The sequence below is a fragment of the Amblyomma americanum genome, chromosome 4, assembly GCF_052857255.1.
Source record: "Amblyomma americanum isolate KBUSLIRL-KWMA chromosome 4, ASM5285725v1, whole genome shotgun sequence".
NCBI classification, from domain to species: Eukaryota; Metazoa; Arthropoda; class Arachnida; order Ixodida; family Ixodidae; genus Amblyomma; species Amblyomma americanum.
The window spans coordinates 67,392,865-67,415,259 of NC_135500.1; the positions used below are offsets into that span (position 1 = coordinate 67,392,865).

Here is a 22,395-nt window from a genome sequence, read left to right on the forward strand (position 1 = left end):
GACAGGTCTAAACTGCTCATTTTCCCAGACGTTGGGGAACAGTATGTGGCTTTTTTCGTATTTAAAAGACATACATTATTCGTCAGAATAAAATCTTCGATTATTTGACCTCTAGCGTCACAACGTTCGCTTCCCCAAAGGGAAGAGTGAGCATTAAAATCCCCAAGTAACCGATATGGCTCCGAAAGTTCTCTGATCAGTTGCTGTAGATCATGGAGTGTTAACGTAAAATGTGGAGGAATGTATACGGAACAGATTGTTAGTGTTTTGTAGTTTACGATACTGACTGCAACCGCCTCAAGTTTTGTTTTGAGTTTAATTTCTTGAGCAGGGACGCCGCTTTGAACGACTATCGCGACGCCTCCCGATAGCCGATTTGCCTGCTCTTGATCGCGTCTAAAAGTTTTATAATGTTTCAGGATATGTACATGTTGTGGACCAAGATTGGTCTCCTGAAGACATAAAGCTGTGGGTAACATTGACCCTAAAATATGTGATGTCGCTGTAATTCCGCATAAGCCCTCTACAATTCCAATGGATTAAAAAAGCCATGTTTATGTTTTTGAGAGGAAATGAAAGGGGATTTACTTAAGTAGTGGGCCCATTATTAGGGGCCTGTCTTTTTTTCGTTCAAGAGAGATGTTCCGCCGCTGCAAAGCAGGCGGAGTGGCAGTTGTATCCATCGCCTCACGAGAGGCGCTGGAGGACCGCGGGGAAGCCGCGGGTTTGTGGGTTTCAGTCCTCCCCCGGTAGGGGGAAGTCCTGCGGGATGCCGACGCATGGACCGGCGCTCCCTGCTTTGACACTGGCAGGGCAGCTTTCGCTGACCCTGCCTGGGGCGTGAATGGCCCTGCCATTGGCTCGATGGAAGTGGCCTCGGCAGGCACCGGGGTGCTGTGTGGTGCACCGCCCCTGCGCACCACATCAGCAAAGCTGGATTTTTCTGGTTGGTAACGGCAAATCGCCTTCTTGCTTCTCTAAATGAAATGTTTTCCTTGGTTTTTATCGTGATAATCTCTTTTTCCTTCTTCCAGGACGGACAGGCCCTGGAGTATGCAGCATGTTCTCCTTCGCAGTTAGCGCAGCGCAGGGCTGCGTCACATTCCTCAGAAACGCGATTCTTGGAAGCACATTTTGCACACGTTTTGCGGCCGCGGCAGCTCTGTGAGCCGTGGCCAAACCTTTGACAGTTGAAGCATCTTCGTGGTTTGGAATGTAGTGCCTGACATTTACTTTTAGGTATCCTACATCGATGGTTTCTGGTAATGTACTTGTATTGAATGTTAGAACCAAGTGTTTTGTCTCTATTTCTTTATTGTCTTTCCGGATTTTGATTCTGTACACATCTGTGACATTTTGGTCAGACAGGCCTTCCAGCAATTCTTTTTCGGTTAGGTGTATGAAGTCATTTTCAGAGATGACACCCCGGACTGAGTTTAGGGATCGGTGCGCTGTTATGGAAACTGGTATTTCTCCGATGGATGCAATGTTTGAGATTTTCGAGTTCTGGGTGTTGTCAAGGAGTTCTAACAATAAGTCTCCGCTGGCCATTTTAGACACCTTGTAGCCAGGGCCCAGGGTATCTGTTAGGCATTTAGACACAAGGAACGGAGAAATTATTCGTGCTTGTTTTTCATTACTTTCACTGTGGATAACATAGAACTTGGTGAATGTCAATGTCGGTTTCTTTTTTGAGAAAAAGTCTGCTGCTTCGTTCCGCCCTCTCTTGAGAGAGCGATCGGGTTTTGAAAGGGGGGGAGCCATAAAAAATTAAGTTTTTCAGTCATGGTGCCAGCCACCCACCATGGAGTCCAACAAGGGGACGGGACAGGAACTTGAACGCAAGTCCTGCCCACGCCAGCTGTACACCTCAACTATAACCAAATCCCACACAACTCAGGGTGGTTGGCCACACAAGGTTAACCCTCGCCGCCTATGAAAAGTGAAAAAAACCAAGAAGTGAGTAGGAGATAGGAGAGTTGTAAGAAAGAGATAGGAAAGTGAAAGACAGAGGGGAGGATAGGAAAAGGCGACTGCCGATTTCCCCCTGTCGGGTCAGGCCGGAGGTGCCGTCTACGTGAAGCTGGGGCCAAAGTGGTGTGTTGCTTCCGCCGAGGGGCCTTAAAGGTCCAAACGCTCGGCATCGGCTCAACCACCAGGATCCCCTTTTCCCCGGACACGGCGATGGCACGCATGGCGAAGCGTGGGTGCTCGGGTCCGTGGTGATGCACTGTTCACCATCATCCCCTTGCGGGGATGTCCCTGCGGATGCTCGGGAACCCGCGGTGTCGCCACTCACCGTCGCGACGCCTGCAAGCTGCAGGCGCCCCCCTGCGGGGGAATTTGCTAGGCTGTGTTCTGTAACATTTCGCTGATGTTTACCTAAGTAAAGTGTTGTGACTGAACTTGTATACGCCTCATGCCTCCGGACAACGGCTAATCAGGCGTGGCCCCTATCCCCAGTCAGCTGTGCGAAACTCGTCTTTTGCAAGCGGGATAGAGAAGTTTGTCGCTCCACCCCCTCGAAACTTACGAAGCCTGCAGTGGTGGGTACGTTGGCCCGATTAATATTCCACACCAACCAGCCATCCAGCCACCCACAATATCCTGACAACATTCCCCCCTTCCCTTATGACATGGGTTGGGGTGTCCACGGAGATATGTGAGACAACGCACCATTGCCTTTCCTCAAAAACCTAAAACCAATTTTCACAATGCTCCTGTACTATCAAAAACACTTCTTGTGAACACTGATTGCACTGGCCATATCACTACTTCAACTGACGATATCATGCAGCCAACACTACAATGCCATACAATGGAATTAACCCAGTTGCTTAAAAATTAAATAATGCATAATGCTATGGAATAAGCCAGGTGGTGCCCCCTGCTGAACTTCAGTGTGAGTGTGGAAGCTGCAGGGGCACGGCGACCTGACAAATGGAAACCTCTAGAAGCTTTCCCCGTCTGCAACTGAAGCATTCCACGGCCTACACTAACATCAGGCCCACTAGAATAGGTGTAGACTTTTGAATTAAATAAGCACAGCCAGAACAGTATGCACTTTCAAGCACCATAGGCTAAATTAGTCCCCTGCACACTGTGGCAGTTGAGGGGGGGGTCCCGAGAAGAGGGAGGGTGTTTAAAAAATATTTACTAATGAAGTCACTGCAATCAAATCTTCAGGGAACATATTTTTGTGCACCGATTCCAACATGTCGATTAATTTTATGTAAACAAGTCTGCGCGTGTATGTAAGATGTTATTTTTTGTCAAACAAATTGAAGGAAATTTTGCTGCATGTAACTTGCCAATATACCAGGTGTCCCAGCTAAATGTAACCAAGCTTTTAAAAAACATTGAATGCCCTACCCGCGTGAGACCAACTAAGAGTTGTTTAGAGTCGCATGACCTAGTCTGCACTATATTTTCGGTCTTCAAAGTTAACTAAATAGTGAATCCTAGTTAGCTAACTTTTTAATTATTACCCTGGGGAACAAAGTGTCAATAGAAAAATTGTAGAACACTTTGGAAAACAGCTGACTGAAACGTTTGCGCCAAGATACTGTTTTTTTCCGGCCTTAAGCCCTAGCACTAGCAATAAAAAAAGTGTCCGCGTGACAATGGTGCCATTTAAACATCCCCAGACGAGTCTTAGAGAACAAAATCCATTTTTACTGAAGTGCTCTCCCCGCTGAGCCTTTGCGTGCACATTGGCACATTGGGGCAGAGATGTGACCCAGCAGCTGGTCATGTGACAGCTTTCTTTTAAGGCCAATAAATAAAGCTGCGTAAATCGTACCTTGATGGAAACAGCGCTGCTAGTGGTTTTTTGAGACGACTTGCTACTTTTACATTGACCGTTTGTTCCTCAAATAAATAATTAAAAAGTTAGCTAATTAGAGAACTGATTAATTAACTTTGAAGAATGAAAAAAATACTACAGACTACTCTGTTGGTTTCACTGGGCTAGGACATTTCATCCTTTTTAAAAGCTTGGTTACATTTAGCTAGGACACCTGGTATATGCCAGTCTTGGCAGCAAGGTATGAAATAATGGTAAAATTTTCATCCTGCACATCATAGAAATTCAGTTGCAAGGTTTTGAAGTCAAACGGGAAGAAATTTTTCTTTTCTTCCCATTTCAGAAGTGGCAACTTCAAAACACTACAACTCAACTTCCACGATAGGCAGGCTGATAATTTTACCCTTATTGCATACCTTGATGTCGAGAGAGATCAATGGCATATATATTAACAAGTTACATGCAACAAATTTTTTTTAGATCCTTCGGCAAGACGTTACATTACATATTACATACATGTGCAAGGACATGTTTTAAATAAAATTAAGTGACATATTTGGAATCTGCACACAAAAATACTTATTCCCTGAAGTACGACAACTTCACTGATACAAGATTTCTTTGTAAAACTTTCTCCTCGCCTTAAGTAAGAAGAAAGTGCCTGCTGCTGCTGCTGCCCTGCTACTAACAGCATGTGGACTAGATGCCCGCGCAGTGACCTGGAGAGTTGGAAACAATTTGCACTGCGTGGCACCTGAATGTGGTGATGAATTTACCAACACAAGCGTCAAGAAAGCACAGGAGCTGCAGCAGCGTTCAGCCAGTTGGTCAACAACGAAGTCTGCTGTTTTCTTCTGTCCTACCCCCTTTGTGGTGCCATGCTATAACACAGCGAGGGTGCACATATGAGAAAAAAAAATCACTGCTGCAGGAAACAGAGTACACTAATGGGTGTGCCTCCACAGGCCTTCCTTTGAAACTGATGGCTCACAAAAAAAAAGGAAGTGAAGGATGGGACTGGCAAAAAAAATTGGGGAGTGGCTGACCTATAAAAGACCACTCTGACTGCATTGATTTTCAAGCTATCTTTCCTACCGTTCAGTACAATTTATTTTTTTTGTTATGTGTCAGATTCAAATAAAAGGCACAAGAGGAGGCAAAAAACGTCGAGAAACTGGGACAACTACGTAAAAATATAGCTTCCTGAGAAAATACACAAAATGAAAGAAATAAACAGACACCCTCTGCTTCAATGAGCATAGCCTTTCATTCTGTAGAAATACACAAAATGAAAGAAATAAACAGACACCCTCTGCTTCAATGAGCAAAGCCTTTCATTCTGTGGAAATACACAAAATAAAAGACATAAACAGACACCCTCTGCTTCAATGAGCATAGCCTGGCCAAACACTGTGCTGTGTATACGGCACACACCTTGGGGTCAGTGGTCGGGGTGCGTGGCATGTCCAAGTGGGAATCCATGTTCTGCAACGGGGGGCTGGGTGCTCGCATGTGCCGCACTGAATGGGGCCGCATGTCCGCGGGCACTTGCTCATCCCTGCACAGCAAGGACACGCACACAAAGCATTAGCCAGCACCCCAGGCATGAGGGGAAGCACTGACAGCCAGTAAAATATATACCACATTAACACAATTGTACCGTATTTACAGGACTGTAAGTCGACTCGAATGTAAGTCAACCCCCTCGTATCACATTTCAGAAAACAAAAAAAAACTTGGAGGTCGTTTAAGCTTGGCCTTTAATAATAAAACTCGATAGCATTATCCTGCGGCCGCCGCTTATCGCCAGCCGCTACCGGCTGCTGCACGCTGGCGTGCCCGTGGGCATATTCCAAAACGAAAATGTATTAGTCACTGGACTTGTCCACACTTGCGCCAACGTCCTCACATCGTCGTGCAGCGAAATTGCGCACTTCACAAACAGCAACATCACGATATCGCATGGAACAGCTAAAATTTTGCCTTGCTGCAGCTGCCACACCTGCATTACCCATTGCGAACGTTGAACGTGCGGCCTGGCGCACAGTTAGTTTCTTTGGCATAAAGAATGACAGCCATTTTGAATGCAGCTGTGAACGAGCGCCGGTCGCTTACGGGACCCAGAGCACAAATGACGACTGATGAAGCACTACATTAAAAGCTTGTGAAACGCGGCTGGAAGTAGTCAAATGCATCAGAGCCGAAGGGAAACTACAAGTGAGCGGCGTCTGCTCTTCCGTCGGGTACAGACATTCCCTGGCGCCGCTGCCATTCTGAGTGGCGGTGCCGTCGCGATAGGAACAGCGGCCCTTCCAAGAACTATCGACGCTCCCTTGAGCGCCGAATGTGCAGTTGAAAGCAAAAAAACTTGGAGGATGCCTATTAAAGCATGTGAACAGTAAAACGTATGTGTAGAACATAAAAGTAGAAAGTATGTGCTATTGGGCCGCCACTTATCAGCAGCCGCCATCTGCAGCCATGTGTGGGGAACGTATGTGTAGAACGTAACAGTAGAAAGTATGTGCTATTGGGCCGCCACTTAACAGCAGCCGCGCAGCCATGTGTGGGGAGTGGAGGGTGCCGGTTCTGCGCGCTGACATAGCAGCTGCTCTAGGCCAGCACAAAGAGCGATGCAACGAAGCTGTGCAGCAAAAATGCAACCATGCTGTGGCATGCCTGATATTTCATTTGTCTCGCCTTTATTTATGGGGCCATGCTTTCGTTCCGACTGTTTTTATTTCTTTCTTTTTCTCTGCCCACACTAATATATGTAAGTCAACCCCAGTACTTCGTATTTTCAAATTTTGAAAAACAGGTCGACTTACATTTGTGTAAATAAGGCGTCAACCTATTTTTTTTTTTTAATTTTGAAAATCCAAAGTTGGGGGTCGACTTACAATCAAAACCAAAGCAAGCACGGCAGCATCAATAAAGGCGAGACAAACGAGATATCAGAGACACTACAGTGTGGTTCGACATTCAGCTATTCTGCATGCGTGCTTGGAAGGATTTTCCAGGTTTTTTAATACAGTCGCCGACCGATTTTTCGGACTCAAAGGGACCCGAAAAATGGTCCGAATAACCGAACAGTCCGAAAAATCTGTGAAGTACAAAAAAATCACTTCATTCAGATGATATCGGCTTAAAAATGCCACTGAGTTTACCTTGCGGAAAATTTCTCTTGATGGCAACGATTTGCACCTGTATTTGCACCAAGGTTGTGCTTTCACTGTACACGCTAGACAGCAAGGTCACCGCATTTAGTTGGAATACTTCCCAGGCTTCTTTGACTGACCCAGCGGGGCCATGTTGTCCACAACCAGTGTGCACCACACCGCTCATTAAACACACGCAAATATAAGGCACTTTTCTTTCAAAGCGGCGGAACCGCCGGACGCAATCACAAATCGGCGAACAGATGTAACTTCGTGAAGACTGAGCGCCACTCGGTCAATGCGGTCAGAGAAACCCAAGTGACGAACGGCGAATGGCGAACGCATGAGACCCGCTGCTCTGGCTCAGTGGTTAGGGCGCTCGGCTACTGATCCGGAGTACCCAGGTTGGAACATGACCGCGGTGGGCGCGTTTCGATGGAAGCGAAACGCAAAGGCGCCCGTGTGCTGTTTGATGTCAGTGCACGTTAAAGATCCCCAGGTTGTCGAAATTATTCTGGAGCCCTCCATTACGGCACCTCTTTTTTTCCTTTCTTCCCTCAGTCCCTCCTTTATCCTTTCCTACAGAGATGTGAGATAGCTCCTGCACAATTTCCTTCCCAACAACCAATTTTAAACATATGGGACAAGCGATAACTGCCCCCAACAACGTCGGCGACAAAAGCAAGTTGGCGGCGATGACAATCCGGCTGCCACCTCGAAGTGTCAGAGATCGCAGAGACCTCTACTGGCAACAATGAGGTACCGAAAGTGTGTCAAGCCAAGCCAACTGCAGCATAAATCCACCTCAATCCAAGACGGCGCCTTTTGCGCAGCTGAAAAGCTGAGAAGATGGCGGACTTTGGCCCGCAGGCGACTGAAATTAGTCCAAAAAATCGAACTTTCAGACTTTTTAAGTCCGAAATATCCGTCGTGAATATGTATACGCTTCTATGGGGGACTGACGGTGCCTTATCGAGGTCCAAAATATCCTACAAGTTCGAATTATTAGAGTCCGAATCACCCGTCGGCTACTGTATTTACTGTGCACTCAGTGCTCATGGGAGTGCCAACAGTTGATGGAAGGGCCACTGCTCCAAAACTGGCAGCACCACCACATGAAACGGCAGCACTTCTGGGAAGTACTGGTAGGCGATGGAAGAGCTGACACTGTTCCCGCATAGTTTCTCTCTGGCTCTGTTTTCCGCATTTGACTTGACTGCTGGCCATGTTTTACCAGTTTTTACTGCAGTGCTTTGTCAGCTGTCATGAGTGCTTCAGGTCTGGTTATTACCCATTTGATGCCCCTTCATGATTACATTCAAAGGTGCGGCTGTCTTTCAGTGCATAAGAAACGAACAACTGCGCCGAGCCACAAGTTGATGTACGACTGACGAAGGTATACGGCTGCTGCAGCCAAGCAAAATTTTCATTTGTTCCCCAAGATATCATGGTGCGGTTGTTTGCGAAGTGCGGGATTTCACTGACAACGACGTGCTGCAGGACTGCAGCAGCGATTACGGCGGCAGCACTTGTGACGATGCTAACACAAGTGTGGACGAGCAGTCCAGTGACTAATACATTTTACCATACACCGTATATATGCGCGCAGTGAACCCACTCGCATAATGAACCCGCCCCCCCAGTTTTGTCGTCCAGAATTCACTTTTTTTAGCCTTCAGCTTTTTGTAAGGTGTTCCTCGGTTTTCGCGCCATCCGCAGTGCAAACCATGGCAGCGTGCCTAGATGCTGCCTGCCAGTAACATCATCCCTTCTTTGTTCATCTTTTGAGGAGAGCTCTTGATAGAGCGGCGGGGGGGGGGGGGGGGGGGGGGGGGGGGGCATCATTGCACACTCGGCGAACTTGGCAGAGTGCCAAGACGTTGTGTGCTCTAGGCAAAGGCTTTAACATTCGCATTACACACTAGTAACCGTCCTGTGTGTTTTTTTAACCTGACCTGGGTATTCACACAGGCGATGTAATCCCTGCTGGGAATAACAGCGCTGAGACGAGTGACAAAGAAGGAAGAAGACAACAGGACCGGTGCTGTCTTTGTCCCTCGTCTCAGCGCTGTTATTCCCAGCAGTATGTACCAACTCGCTCAACTCTCCATTTTATTGATGTAATCCCTAAGTGACGGCGGCTGCGTACACGTCACGCCTTCGAGAGTGCTTGCGGCGACGCAGCTTCCAGTTTTGCTCCAGCAGCCGCCGCACACCGAGGAGGGGACCGTTTGTTCAGCCGGGATGTTCAGTCCCAGTCTCTCCAGGAGATGCGGCCTTTGGTGGTGTGCATGGAGTGCAGCCCGCTACAGTCTTTCTTTTTTTTTGGCTGTTCCCCTCCAGGTTTATTTTCTCTTTTATCTCCTTTCCTTTCGTGCATCTATTCTGTTTCCCCCTTCGTCTTTTTTTCTCAGCCTCCAGTGTCCAGACACCAACACAACCGAGCGAGGGCGTATTGTCTTTTGGCCCCTTCCTTCCCTTACAACCCCTCCCCTCTGCCTCCAAAGCCCGGATGCTTCGCTCGTCCCTCTCGGCTGGTCCCTGCTGTCCATATGAATCGTAAATCCAAGAGCAGGGGTGGACATCGGCGGATCGGTGACATCGCTCACCTCCTAACCAGGTGCATCCTTGTCTATGTCCCCATGTGAACACCGCTTCAAAGCTGGCGCTCAGCATGCTCGCGCTATCTCGCCGCGATTGGCCGGCGCTGCCGGCTGCCACAACAGTGTGGGATCGCATCAAAGTGAATGATGCTAAACACCAGCGACATGAACGCGTCTGATCACATGCGTTTGTTGATGACGGAAGGATGAACGGAGGTATGATATGAAACTTTTATCCTTCTAAAAAAATCTGTTGAAACTTTTTCCCGCATAATGAACCCTCCCCCCAAACTGAAGTCATCTTTTTTGAAAAAACTAAGGGTCATTACACGAGTATATATGGTATGCACGTGTATAAGCGGCACTTTTTCAATCAGATTTTCTCGGGTGCGGGTTACACACGAATTAACACACACTGTGGTGCCACTGTGACTACTGTGTCAGATAATTAAAAAGTTGGCGACTGATACCAAGATTTTATTTCACCATTCATCGCTACTTTTGCGTTCATCATCATCGGATGAGCTCAGCTCATCGGCACTCTCATCGCTGTCGGACGAGCTCGCCCCATTGCCATGCTCCCAAAGCTGGTCTGCGTCTGTGCTTGCCCATTGCTTTTTGTTCACATTCAAAAGCACACAGCTTGCCACATGACTGTGCACGCAACACGACAGGTTCTGCAAGCAGTCCCCACACTTCCGAACAAAGCACCGGATAACAAAGACCAAATGGCGCTGGGCAAGGCACTGTGAAAACCGGAAACAGAAAGCCACGGAATTCTCGTGTTGAGTCACGATGATAATGGATGCGGGTGGGAAAAACTGACGCCATCTTGTAGCACTTTGTGGGACTAGGAAAGATTTGGGAGCGTTTTAGTTTTTCTTTTTTCAAATTTTTGCGGCTGAAAGTGGAGTGTGCGAGCTATACATGAGGGTGGATTATACGCAAGTATACATGTTAGTTGTGGATTGCCACGGGCACACCCTTTTGTTTTATGACATGCGATATGGGGGAGGGGGGGGGGGGGTCGATTGACATTCCAGTCGACCTACAATCGTGTAAATACAGTTATTGTTTGATGTATAACTGTCTTATTATTCTAAACTATATTAATGATGGAATTAAGTCCTGAGTGCAGTCGGTTGCGGATAATTGTGCTTTTGTACTCCAGTGTGTCCTGAAGGAATATCTCGGGCTAATTCAGAGCTGGAGTAGAAACAAGAGAATATCCCTAAAATGTGTCACCAGAGAAAATACAAACAAAGTCCAATCTCAGTATGCCCTCAAAGAACAAATGATAAGATCAGGAACTACGTATAGGCACCTAGGTATTATTTTTTCTGAGGATGGTACATGGTTTGCACATGTTAATAATGTAGCTACAAAGGCAGGTATATCCCTAGCTAAGTTCTCTTCAGCGGAATTCAAAACATGTGTGTACAGAGGATATAGAAGTGGCACATAAAACATGTGTCAGGTCCATTTTGAAATACGCCTGTCCTGTGTGAGATCCAGTTTATCATATTCATGCACACATGCTTGAACATATCCGATCTGCTGCAATGCGATTTGTCCTCGGACTATGATTGCTATCTTAACACAAGCAGCATGAAGAAGGAAATGGACTGGGATTCATTGAGAGAGCATCACAGGGCTCTCCCTCTAAAGCTCTTCTACTCAATGTATCACAATGAAACAGGAGTTTCATGCTCATCATATTTGCACCCAATGCATTATGTATCTTCACGAATTGATCATACAAAGTGCAAAGGTCAAGGACAAATATCTTCCTTTTTTGTTTGGATCAGCAAGGACTGGAATTCACTGCCAAGTGATGTGGTGAGACAAAACATTAAGGGTTTGTTTTTTAGAGACTTGCTCCCTCGTGATAATGCCATATAGGCGCTGCAGTTCTCTCAGAATATAGAATCGGTTTTGGTGAAAGGAAAGGGACAAGAATGGTCTCACCTTCTCTAAATGAAGACCTTGAATGGGCCCCAAAGGAAAGGGGGAAGAGAAATAAGGAAGAAGGTAAAAGAGGCCCCGTAGTGGTGGGTTCCAGAATAGGTGGGCTCAGAATATTTTCCACCACCTAGGGTTTAACCATTAACCCAGAGCTGTACTTGGCATGGGGGATCACCAATGACGAGCAACGCCGTCTGGCCCGATGATGCACCGCTCCCACCATCAGACTCTGGGCCGACGTTGCACCGCTCCCTCCACCAAAGACGAGTTACGGTCGGTAAATGTATTGGTAGCAATTTTCAACACTATGGTTCGTTACAACTAAAGAACGAAGCCGCAGATGTCCCACAAAAGACGCCCTCCAGCCGATGGTGTGAATCACTTTCCTGACGCCGTGGTTAATGCAATTAAAGGGCCACAGACACCTAATTCATCACAAGTTTTCTTCTTTAAAATGATGCATTAGACAAAAGAATACATGAATCCCTACATGGTATTCACATACGACCGCTAAATAATTTGCAACTGAATTTTTCCTTTCATGCAGTTTTGATTTCATCAACCAAACGATGGTTGTGACGTGCAGTTGATCCTTGGGCCTTGTCAGGTATGAAAAAAACTGCAATATAAATGCTGATATGTATCTTTAACTCACTACAGCACATCAGCCAGCTTGCTTCAAGAGCTAGAACTGCAACAAACGTCGTAACAGCAGTTATACTGCCTTTTTTTTGTGCCTCATGTGACCTAATGTCCAACTACACATCACAGACATTGTTCGGTTGATGAAACCGATACTGAAAAAGCATCGAGAATAAATTCAATTATATATCGTTCAGCTATCATAGGCAACTACCACGAGATGCTCCATGAATACCAATCTCTAAGACATCATTTGAAAGAAGAAAACAAAAAAAATTTGGCGTCAACAGTCCTTTAAGCCATAGTTATTCCCCATTCATCTGCCATCCCCTGCGATTTCATGCTAGCAGGCCCAATGGGATCGGTCAAGGGGGAGAATCGGTCGACACCATTGGCTGGAGGGGCTTCTTTGAGGGGCATCTGCTGCCTCGTTCTCGAGTTGCATCTGACTATAGAGGGCGGTTATTCTCCCCCCAATGCGTTTTGTGCCTTTATTCAGCACACACTTTAAGCCTGACAACAGTTGTTTTCACCAAAAATCGTGAAAAAATTTGCTGATTTTGGTATGTTGCTCAGGAATTTGGCCATTAAAGGGCGGACACACACTGACATCACATAGCACACTGGCATCTTTAGCATTTTGCCTCAGTCAAAACGTAGCCACCACAGCTGGGATTCAATCACAACACACCTACATGACTGGTAGCGGAGCACCACAAACACTGTATAAATGTGTGTAAAGGCTGCCCCGTGCATGGGCTGCACCCTTCCAGAACGAAACACTAAAAAAAAAATATCCGTGCAAGGGCCCCACCAAAACTTTCCACGACCCACGTGGAAATAGCCTTCGAAATACACAGGCGCCATATCCTCCGCGATGAGCTCCAGTTGCGAGCAACGGAGCGCTTGATCGCGGAGGCGGCACATGTCACAGGAGCTTCCAGGTGCCGCCCACGGATGGCGCTCGTGGCCGTGGCTCATCATCATCAACTTTCTCCCTCGCCACGAGCTCCCCCTATCCATATCAGTACCAGTATCATCAGCTCCAGCCTTTTGTGGCTGTCAAAGGTACGGGAGTTGTGATAGCGTTAGTTCACCGTAGTTGTGGCTTTCGCGTGCTGCCACCAAGCGTTGCAGTTTTAGCACAATGGGCAAACACCTTAATAGCTAGATGGCTGGGAGTTTGCTGTCGCAATACGGCAAGCGTGCGGCAACAAGGAAACTAGACGTGGCCAAGAAGTGCATCCGACGATGGCGCAACCAAAAAGATGCTTTGAGGATCACAAGCTGCAAAAAGTGCACTGCCCAAAGCAAGCAATGCAAGTTTCCGAACTGGAAGAATTGTTTGCCAAGTGATGGAAGCGTGGAAAAATAGCTGTGCTTTGACAACGAACCTGCAGCGCGACTTCTTGAGGGATGAGCGTGCACCAGAGCAAAGCACCAGCCCGGAGTCTGAAGACTCCTTGAGTGACGATTGAACGTACAATAAATGCTGCTCATTCACTGATTGGCGTGTTCTTTTTCGCACATTGCGTGTACTGGCCGGAAGACAAAAATTGGCCCTCGAATCTGGAAAAAGAATTGCTGCCCTTACATAAATTTCATCATCATCATCATCAGCCTGACTACGCCCACTGCAGGGCAAAGGCCTCTCCCATACCTCTTAAATTAACCCTGTCCTTTGCCAGCTGCTTTTACCGTATGACTGACTGCAAACTTCTTAATCTCATCTGCCCACCTAACCTTCTGCTGCCCCCTGCTACGCTTGCATTCTCTTGGAATCCACTCCGTTGCCCTTAAGGACCAGCGGTTATCTTGCCTGCGTAGTACGTGCCCTGCCCAAGCCCATTTCTTCCTTTTTATTTCGACTAGGATGTCATTAACACGTGTTTGTTCCCTCACCCACGCAGCAAGCTTCCAGACTTTTAAAGTTACACCTATCATTTTCCTTTCCATGGCTCGCTGTGTTGTCCTTAACTTAAAGCGAACTCTTTTTGTTAGACTCCAATTTTCTGCCCAGTAGGTGAGTACCGGTAAGATACAGCTGCTGCACACTTTTCTCTTGAGGGATATTGGTAACCTGCTATTCATAATCTGAAAGAACCTGCCATATGCACTCCACCTCATTCTTACCCTTCTGGTTATCTCCCTCTCATGATCCAGATCAGCTGTCACTACCTGCCCTAAGTAGATGCATTCCTTTGCCACTTCCAGCACCTCGCTTCCAATTGTGAACTGCTGTTCCTTTGCTAAACTGTGAAACATTACTTTGGTTTTCTGCATGTTAATTTTAAGACCCACCTTGCTGCTCTGTCTAACTCATTGATCATGCTTTGCAGTTCACCTCCTGAGTGACTCAGCAAGGCAATGTCATCAGCAAATCACATATTATTTAGATATTCTCCATCTATTCTTATTCCGAACTTTTCCCAATTCTGGCCTCGGAATACCTCCTGTAAACATGCGGTGAACAGCATTGGCGAGATCGTGTCTCCTTGCCTGACGCCCTTCTTTATTGGAATTTTATTGCTTTGTGGAGGACTATAGTAGTTGTGCAGTTGCTATATGTATATCTTCCAGTATTTTGACATAAGGCCCTTCTACCCCCTGATTACGCAATGCCTGTATGACTGCTGAGGTTTCCACTGAGTCGAATGCTTTCTCGTAATCAATGAAAGCTATATATAGAGGTTGGTTATATTCTGCGCATTTCTCTGTCACTTGATTGATAGTGTGAATATGAACTATCGTGGAATATCCGTTACGAAAGCCTGCCTGATGATTTGGTTGATTAAGGTCTAAGGTTTCCCTGACTACTGCCGATTACCTTAGTAAATGCCTTGTAGGCAACGGACAGTAAGCTGATCGGTCCGTAATTTTTCCAAGTCCTTGGCGTCTCCTTTCCAATGAATTAAGATTACGTTTGCGTTCTTCCAAGCTTCTTGTACGATAAAGGTGATAAGGCACTGCGTACACAGGGCGGCTAGATTTTCTAGCACAATCTCCCCTCCATTCTTCAACAATCTGCTGTTACCTGATCCTCACGAGCTGCTTTTCCCCTTCGCATTGCTCCTAATGCTTTCTTTACTTCCTCTTTCGTTACTGGCGGGATGACGCTTTGCTGTGCGCTACTATATCTATGCCTGTAATGAGAACGTTAATGGAGACAGTACACGAGTTTATGCTGTAGTAAACTCTCAGAACTGCTCCGCTCTTTTCGTGACCTAGACATTACACCTCTCTTTGCTATGCGGGATATCAACCTAGCTTGTGTCGTTATACTTGTACACATACTAAACAATAACATCCCACTACCTTCATCTGTTTTCATTTATCCGTCTCATCGTACTATAAATTTTTAAACTGTCGTTTTAACCTTCTAGTTGTTAAAGGGGCTGTGAAACACTGCTTGAAGGGATGACAGCTATAATTCAAGTGAATTCTTTATGTCACACAGATGCTGACTCAGAAATAATTACAGGAATTGGCACATAGAAACAACTTTTAAATACAAGCAAACAACATGCTGCCCTCAACTACTTTCGCGGTGTTTCCCATTGCCATTTCCCTTTCCCAATGACAACATTCGGTGGGACCGATCAAAACAGCCTATCTGAGCAAGTCACGGAAATTTGCATACCATGGTTGCATGCTCACTGCAACCTCATTCTTGCCAAGGATGGCAGCATCGTTTCCATGGTGACAACCACTAGACGCCCAGCTGGCCCAGCAATGGTTCACTGTCACGTCGATGGCGCAGAAGGTAACACTGACCAATGGCCTTCCCTCACTTATCCGAACTCAAGCACGAGATATTGCGACAGAGTGACGACCTGCGCGAGATACTTTTTAGCATATCGTGTAGTGCTACCACTTGCTGTGCCCTGTCACTGCGCACTGTTGACGGGAACGTGTCTCCATAAGGCGCCGCTGCCCAGTATCCCCCACAAGCTGACGATGTGTGCCGGTATACGTGAAACGAATGGCTTTTTTCTTTGTGTGCTTCCCTGGGACTGAAATGAACGCTTGTAGAATGCAATGGCTTGATCAAATCGATTCCATCAAGCCGTTCTCAGATACACAGAGAGTCACCTTAAGTGCTGTGTGTGCTAGGTCATTGAAGTGTACAGAGAGGAGCAAAGTCCTTCGATGCGAAACAAAAGCCAGAGCCCCTGGAGGTGCTTTTTTGTTTTGCTTGCTTTGCAGTGCCTTTACAGAAGGCAAACATGTTGGTTTTGTTGGTCTAATATAAAACCCAAAAACGCGAGAAAAAGTACCTTCATTTATTAACACAATTTGAGTATATTTACTGTTTGTCCAATCATCACGCTCCTACCCGATGATGTCATCTCCACTGCTAGAAACTGCCACTGTGTGGCGACACCATCAGTGGCAGGAATTTGTTTTTGCGAGCTAAATATTTAAAAACCAGAATATAATATGCAGTGCAACTGATGCTAGTAGGATCACTAACTCATTCTACACAACCAGCAGGCAAAACAATGCAAAGAAAATGTGTTTCACGGCCCCTTTAACAATGTGTACAGTAAAAATTACTTCCTATGCCACTGCAATAATCTGGAACCAATTACAGTCGCCGACAAATTTTTCGGACCGTCTAGAAACCGCGAATAAGCCAGAAAAATCAAGCAGTCCAGAAAATCAAATTTCAACGAAAAAATCACGAACTTATTGCCATTATGCTGAAGGAAGAGGTCAGTTGTGTTGCACTGATTCTAAAGCTCCTAATGACTAAATTTTGCCGCGCGACACGTGCACAGAAAACGGGCGGCGACCGCTTTCACAAGCTCGGCCTGGCTGGGCTGCCCTCGGCATGTCACTGCCCTCGGCATGGGTTGGGACAAAGTCTGAACGGGACAACGAACATGCCGCCGCTGGAACTGCATTGCGCCCGCAGTACGATGGGCCCAGAATGAGAACGCAAAAATGGCGAAACAATAAGAACCGAGAAACGGCCAAAGCAAGCGCTCTGTCGGCGTTGGCCTCCGTCATTAGGCCTAGCAACTAGAGCAGAAATCGGCATCGTATTTGGCGATATGCACTCTGCAGTGGCTTGTGTATAATGAGGGGCATCTTGCCAGTCATCGAAACGCCAGTTATTTACGGTTTTACGATAGAAAAGTCAGGGTTGCGGTGCGTTTTGCCGTGGGTACGCTGACCTCGCTTTAAAATGCACCACCATTTCCTCCCGCACTCACCGTCTCCATGAAGCCGTATGCCTCCCACGCGGTTCGCTGTTACCTTTTTCCGAATTCGAAACGAAAGACTCGGCATAGATGAGTTCTGCGAACTCTGACTGGTTTTCAAGTTCGTGCGGAGGAAGACGTTTAAGAACCGTATGAATTCGAAACCACGCGGGTGCAATGTGCAGACTCGCGCAGAATTTCAGTATTGCAAGAGGCCCCCTTTAAGCTCGAATTTCGTTTTATTTGATCAAGTTTTCCATCTCTCCTGCAGTTTGAAGTAATGAGGTTCCACTGTACACATTATATGGCGGCTTCTGTATTGGCGGCAAGTGCGAATGAGGTCCGAAAAATAGAGCAGTCAGTTGCGGTGCGTCCGAAATTTCAGGAGCTTTTAAACATTGGCTCTATGGGCCATGTCGCGGTGCCTCGAAAAAGTACGAGTAATCAAGCATGTCCGAAAAATCAGGCGTCCTAATTTTCGGTCGTCGACAGTACCTGCAAGCTTAAAAATAGGTCATTTTTCAACCGCCAAAAAAAAAATTTTCCCAAAGCGACCAATATCCAAATCTGTTCTAAAACAGTTTTGCTTACATGCATATCACTTTTTGTTTTTGCAACCATTGTATAATTTCATGAGTATTCGTGCTTTTCTTTGTAAATAACTACTGCATAACTCGTTAAAACGGATGCTTGGGGCGAGTTGCTTGGGCCTGTCAAACTGCGCGCTGTTCTGTTTAAAATACTGCATAACTGTTGTACATGAATTTGATGCACAATACTGAGTCATCTCGTTATAATATTTTTGCATATCTTGCATGGGGCCAAGTCTACCAGAGAAGGCCCAGTTGATTCGCATATATGTTTTTCATTAGCCGTGTGAATAAAACTGATTTGGTTTGATGTTGATTACTTCCGAACGAAAAAAAATGCCCCAAAGTGGGTGTGCAAAACTTTTCAAAAAGTTATTTTTTAAATATGATGGTAACAACAAAAAGCAATACAATCAAAATAAAAAGCTAGTTATATTGATTTTAATGGCGCAAAAGCAACTGAGGCTATGATGCGCCAAGCACACGGTTAGAGCTTTTGTTAAAGGTTGCGCTTTTATATCTAAAGTTTGTATAAAACATTGGCTTCTCTGAGAAATTTAAAAATGCTTGAAAAATCAACCAGTGCTTGATCTCCTAAAAGTAACATGGGGTGTAGTGGGATGTATTCATTGTACAATGAATACAATTAAAATGTGGTTTACCGTGAGTTCATCGCCACACATTTCGCAGAGAGGTTAGTCTTTTTTTGTCAGTAAGAAGTTGTGAGTAAGGTGTGTGTGTCCAATGCGTATTCGACACAAAATAACTTCTATGAAACGCTCCTGATGTGTACATGATCTCCATTCTCCCAAAACAGGTTTTACAGAATGTAGTTTGTTGTTTGTCTGTTCGTCCCATGCAATCTGCCACTTATTCCTGAGTTTACTGTGCAGTAATTTAGAAAAATCCCTCTGTGGTATGTTAACTTGTTTTAAATGACCAATTCGAGCTTGTGCTGTGCAAGCATCTGCTCTCTCATTACCTAAAATTCCAACATGGCTAGGGACCCAGCAGAATATAATGTTATGTTTTTGCTTTGTGATTGTAACTATGTTATGTATGATTTTTCCTATTATGGGTTCAGCAGCATTTGTAGAATGCAGCGCTTTTAGCATACTCAGTGAATCGGTGTAAATGATGCTATTTTTTATGTTTTGTTTTACTATTTGTTCTACAGCTACAAAGATGGCATAACACTCCGCAGTAAATACCGATGCATACTGTGGCAATCGTATCATTTTTCCATTTGTTCCTTGAATTACTGCACTTTCGACATGACTTTCTGTTTTTGAGCCATCAGTGTAAAATTCAGTGTAAGTGTCATATTTTTCTTGTAGTGCAAAGAACTCTTGCAATATGTGCTCGTGTGGCATTTTCTCTTTGTTTACGTGTGTCAGTGTGAAGTCACACACCGAAGGAAGGCTGTACCATGGTGGTAGATATTCATGTCTGTGCAATATTAGGTAGGGCGTCCAGCACTGCTAAGTCTTCACATTTATCTTCAAAGTGCATTATTAGTGGCCTGATAAAATGTGGTTTATTATTGAATAATCTTCTAGATGGGCACTTGGTAACAATGGGATAGCATAGATGTTTTGGAAGAGAACGGGTTTTTAGGATGTACGTGCATGTTAGTGTGACTCTTCTATCCTCTAGTGTGGGCTCATTAGCTTCAACATAAAGACTATTTACCGGGGATGTTCTATATGCTCCAGTTGATAGGCGCAGGCCAAGATTATGAACAGGGTCTAGTCGTTTCAAGTATGATGCTCTTGCCGAACCATATACTATGCACCCGTAGTCCAGCTTGGAGCGCACTAAAGAGCGGTAGATTTGTAATAGGCATGCTCTATCGGACCCCCACCGTTTTCGCGAGAGTACCTTTAATACATTGAGGGCTTGGGATGCTTTCTTTTTAAGGTTGTTAATATGTGGTAGAAATGTAAGTTTCTTGTAAAAAGTGACGCCTAAAAATTTATGTTCCTGTTTGACTGGCAATGTTGTGTTGTGTTCTATGGCACATAGGCAACTGATGCCATCATGCACCAAGAACAAGGTATAGGAAAATTCTTTTGTTGAATATTATTGGGCAGAGCAGTTGGGCAGAGCTGTTCTTTTCGGGCTCTCGGCTAATTTAATCCATTCACAGCACACATCTGAAGGTACAAGCAAGTGGGCGAGAGAGCCCGATCCAGTGGACCCGCTGGAACTAGCGGAAGCCGTTGAAGCGTCGTGCGTCGGCTTTAGTTTCAAGCCGCCAACTTTAAACGTGACCGCCCTTGAGCACCCATCCGTTTTTTGTGGCGAAAAAATAAATAACTTGGCCCTTGCAACTGTGGGAGACCTCGACGCCGCCTGCTGCACCGTGCAACCGCGCCGCTCAAGGAATCACAATCCGTTGGCCCCAAAGCCTCGGCCAGCCTCCAATGGGCGCGTTGCGCCCATCGGAGGGTGGCCGACATAACCCGCACTGGGGTTATGATATTTAGTTTGCAACGGCTGCTCACGGCAGATGCGGGAAACGACCCGCCGGCGCCTAACCTAACCGTGCTCCCTCAAGAGCATCGCACGCTCTGTGGGGCTGAGGTCGCTGAAATGCAGGCCAGAGTTTTTGCGAGAACTACGTTGTCGGGTTTGGGAATGGGATCCAATCATAACACTGCCAAGACGACGGTGCAAACGTAAACGAAGCAACGGTAGCGACCCCCAATAATTGCCTTCAACGTGCGGCGGCAGTAGCCTTCATTTCGGCAGCTGCTAGACCGCACCGCTAGCCACCAGAAATCACGGGGTCTGCGTTTACATCACGTTTCACGTCACTCCGTCCTATGACGCCACAAGAGTTCTCCGTGACGTCATAAGAGTTCTCAAGTTTGAATCGGAGTGGTAGGAAAAACTTTTTCAACTTCGAATCTAAATTTCTTTGAAATAAATGCATCTTTCGCTCCCGGCCATGAAATGCCGAACTATAAGATTTTGCTAACAAAAAAAATTTGATGAGTTCTCCTCAGTGTCCCTTTAATTTCGATTGTGTCGTTGCATAGCGATGGCTCCATGAACACCCGCTAGGCGTACACACCGCTCGACAACCGCTCAACAGCTGTGACACTTGCAGTCAGCTCAGACGCAATTCAAGGGAGCTGGACGTCTTACAATTAGAGAGATCTAGCATCGTCTGATCTGCTTCCGCAAGAAGCCACCGCGCATGCACAGATTGACCTGAGGATGCCACAAGATGCCAGGCGCCGGCAAGCTGTTTGCATGCCTATCCTGTCAGAACCAATTATCACGTGCACATTGGCAGCACACGGAAGCGAATTGCACTATGCTAAATCTCTCTATTGATGCACGCTGCCATGCTGGTTACAGTGCATGTGTGCCGCACATAGTGCAGCTGCAGACACTTGGCAGTTACAGATCTGGACGGCATGCTTCCACCTGTTCATGGCTAATGCCACGGGCAAGCGCAGACCAGATCCAGCATATGCACGGGAGCGCATGTACATGGCGTGAATTCTGGGCTTTGGTTGTGTGTGCGCCACAGTTCTATACATGGAAGAGGTACACTGAACTGAAACCACACGAAGCGCGAGTTCCAGAGATATTTTCTCTTGAGAAGAATGTTTATCAAGATTTCAAATACCAAACATTCGGCTAAATCTAATATCGAAGACTTCACCATTCAACCGAATACGCGAAATTATCGAATATTCGCACATGCCTAATCTTATGTCAAAAAGTTCATCACGTGGCCAAGAGCCACAACCAGTCTAATCATAAGACACCGTTGAGTTGCTCAATTCTCTGTGGGCGCAAAACAGCCTAATAAACAGGGTGAGCAAGAAGCCAGCTGCCTGTCCACATCCATGCTGTAAAACCCAGCCACACGACAGTATGGTTTTGTACGTGCACTACTTGCCAACATTCCAAGAGCACCACTGGACCTGCTAGTTGCCTAATACACTTTGCTAAAGCTGCCTCATTTGAGCAAACATTGTGAGCTATGGAAAGAAAAATAATAGGTGATAAGAGACTGGAAGAGAGCAGGGTGGAACCGGGAACAAACGCAGGTTGATGGTGTTCTGGTCGAAATCAAGAGGAAGAAATGGGCTTGGGCAGGGCATGTAATGCGAAGGCAAGATAATTGATCAATGGTTGTTAAGTACGGGTGTGCAAATAATCACAAATTTCAAATACCGAATCTAATATCCTCATATTCGATTATTTGAATGTATCAAATAGTGGATGTTCAAAAGTAGCGAAAACGAATCAAGGAGTTTTCGAATACTCCTCGAATAATAGATACGAAGTTCGAATAAGGCCTGGCATATTTTTCTTCGATGACTTTTAAAAACAGGGGCCATGCACGCCGCGTCACCATGCAGCCGCGATCGGGATGCGCGGGATTGCTGGACCCTCGATCCTTAT

General features: G+C 46.0%; 1 protein-coding gene across 2 annotated transcripts in view; it reads right to left on the reverse strand.

Moving 5' to 3' along the window:
• LOC144128019 (uncharacterized) overlaps window positions 1–22,395 on the reverse strand; it is a 124,702-nt gene that overhangs the window by 18,937 nt on the left and 83,370 nt on the right. For both annotated transcript variants that reach the window (XM_077661071.1, XM_077661072.1), the window contains one exon: window positions 5,240–5,363. In XM_077661071.1, coding sequence (XP_077517197.1) covers window positions 5,240–5,363 — 124 coding nt within the window. The remainder of the gene's footprint in view (window positions 1–5,239; window positions 5,364–22,395) is intronic.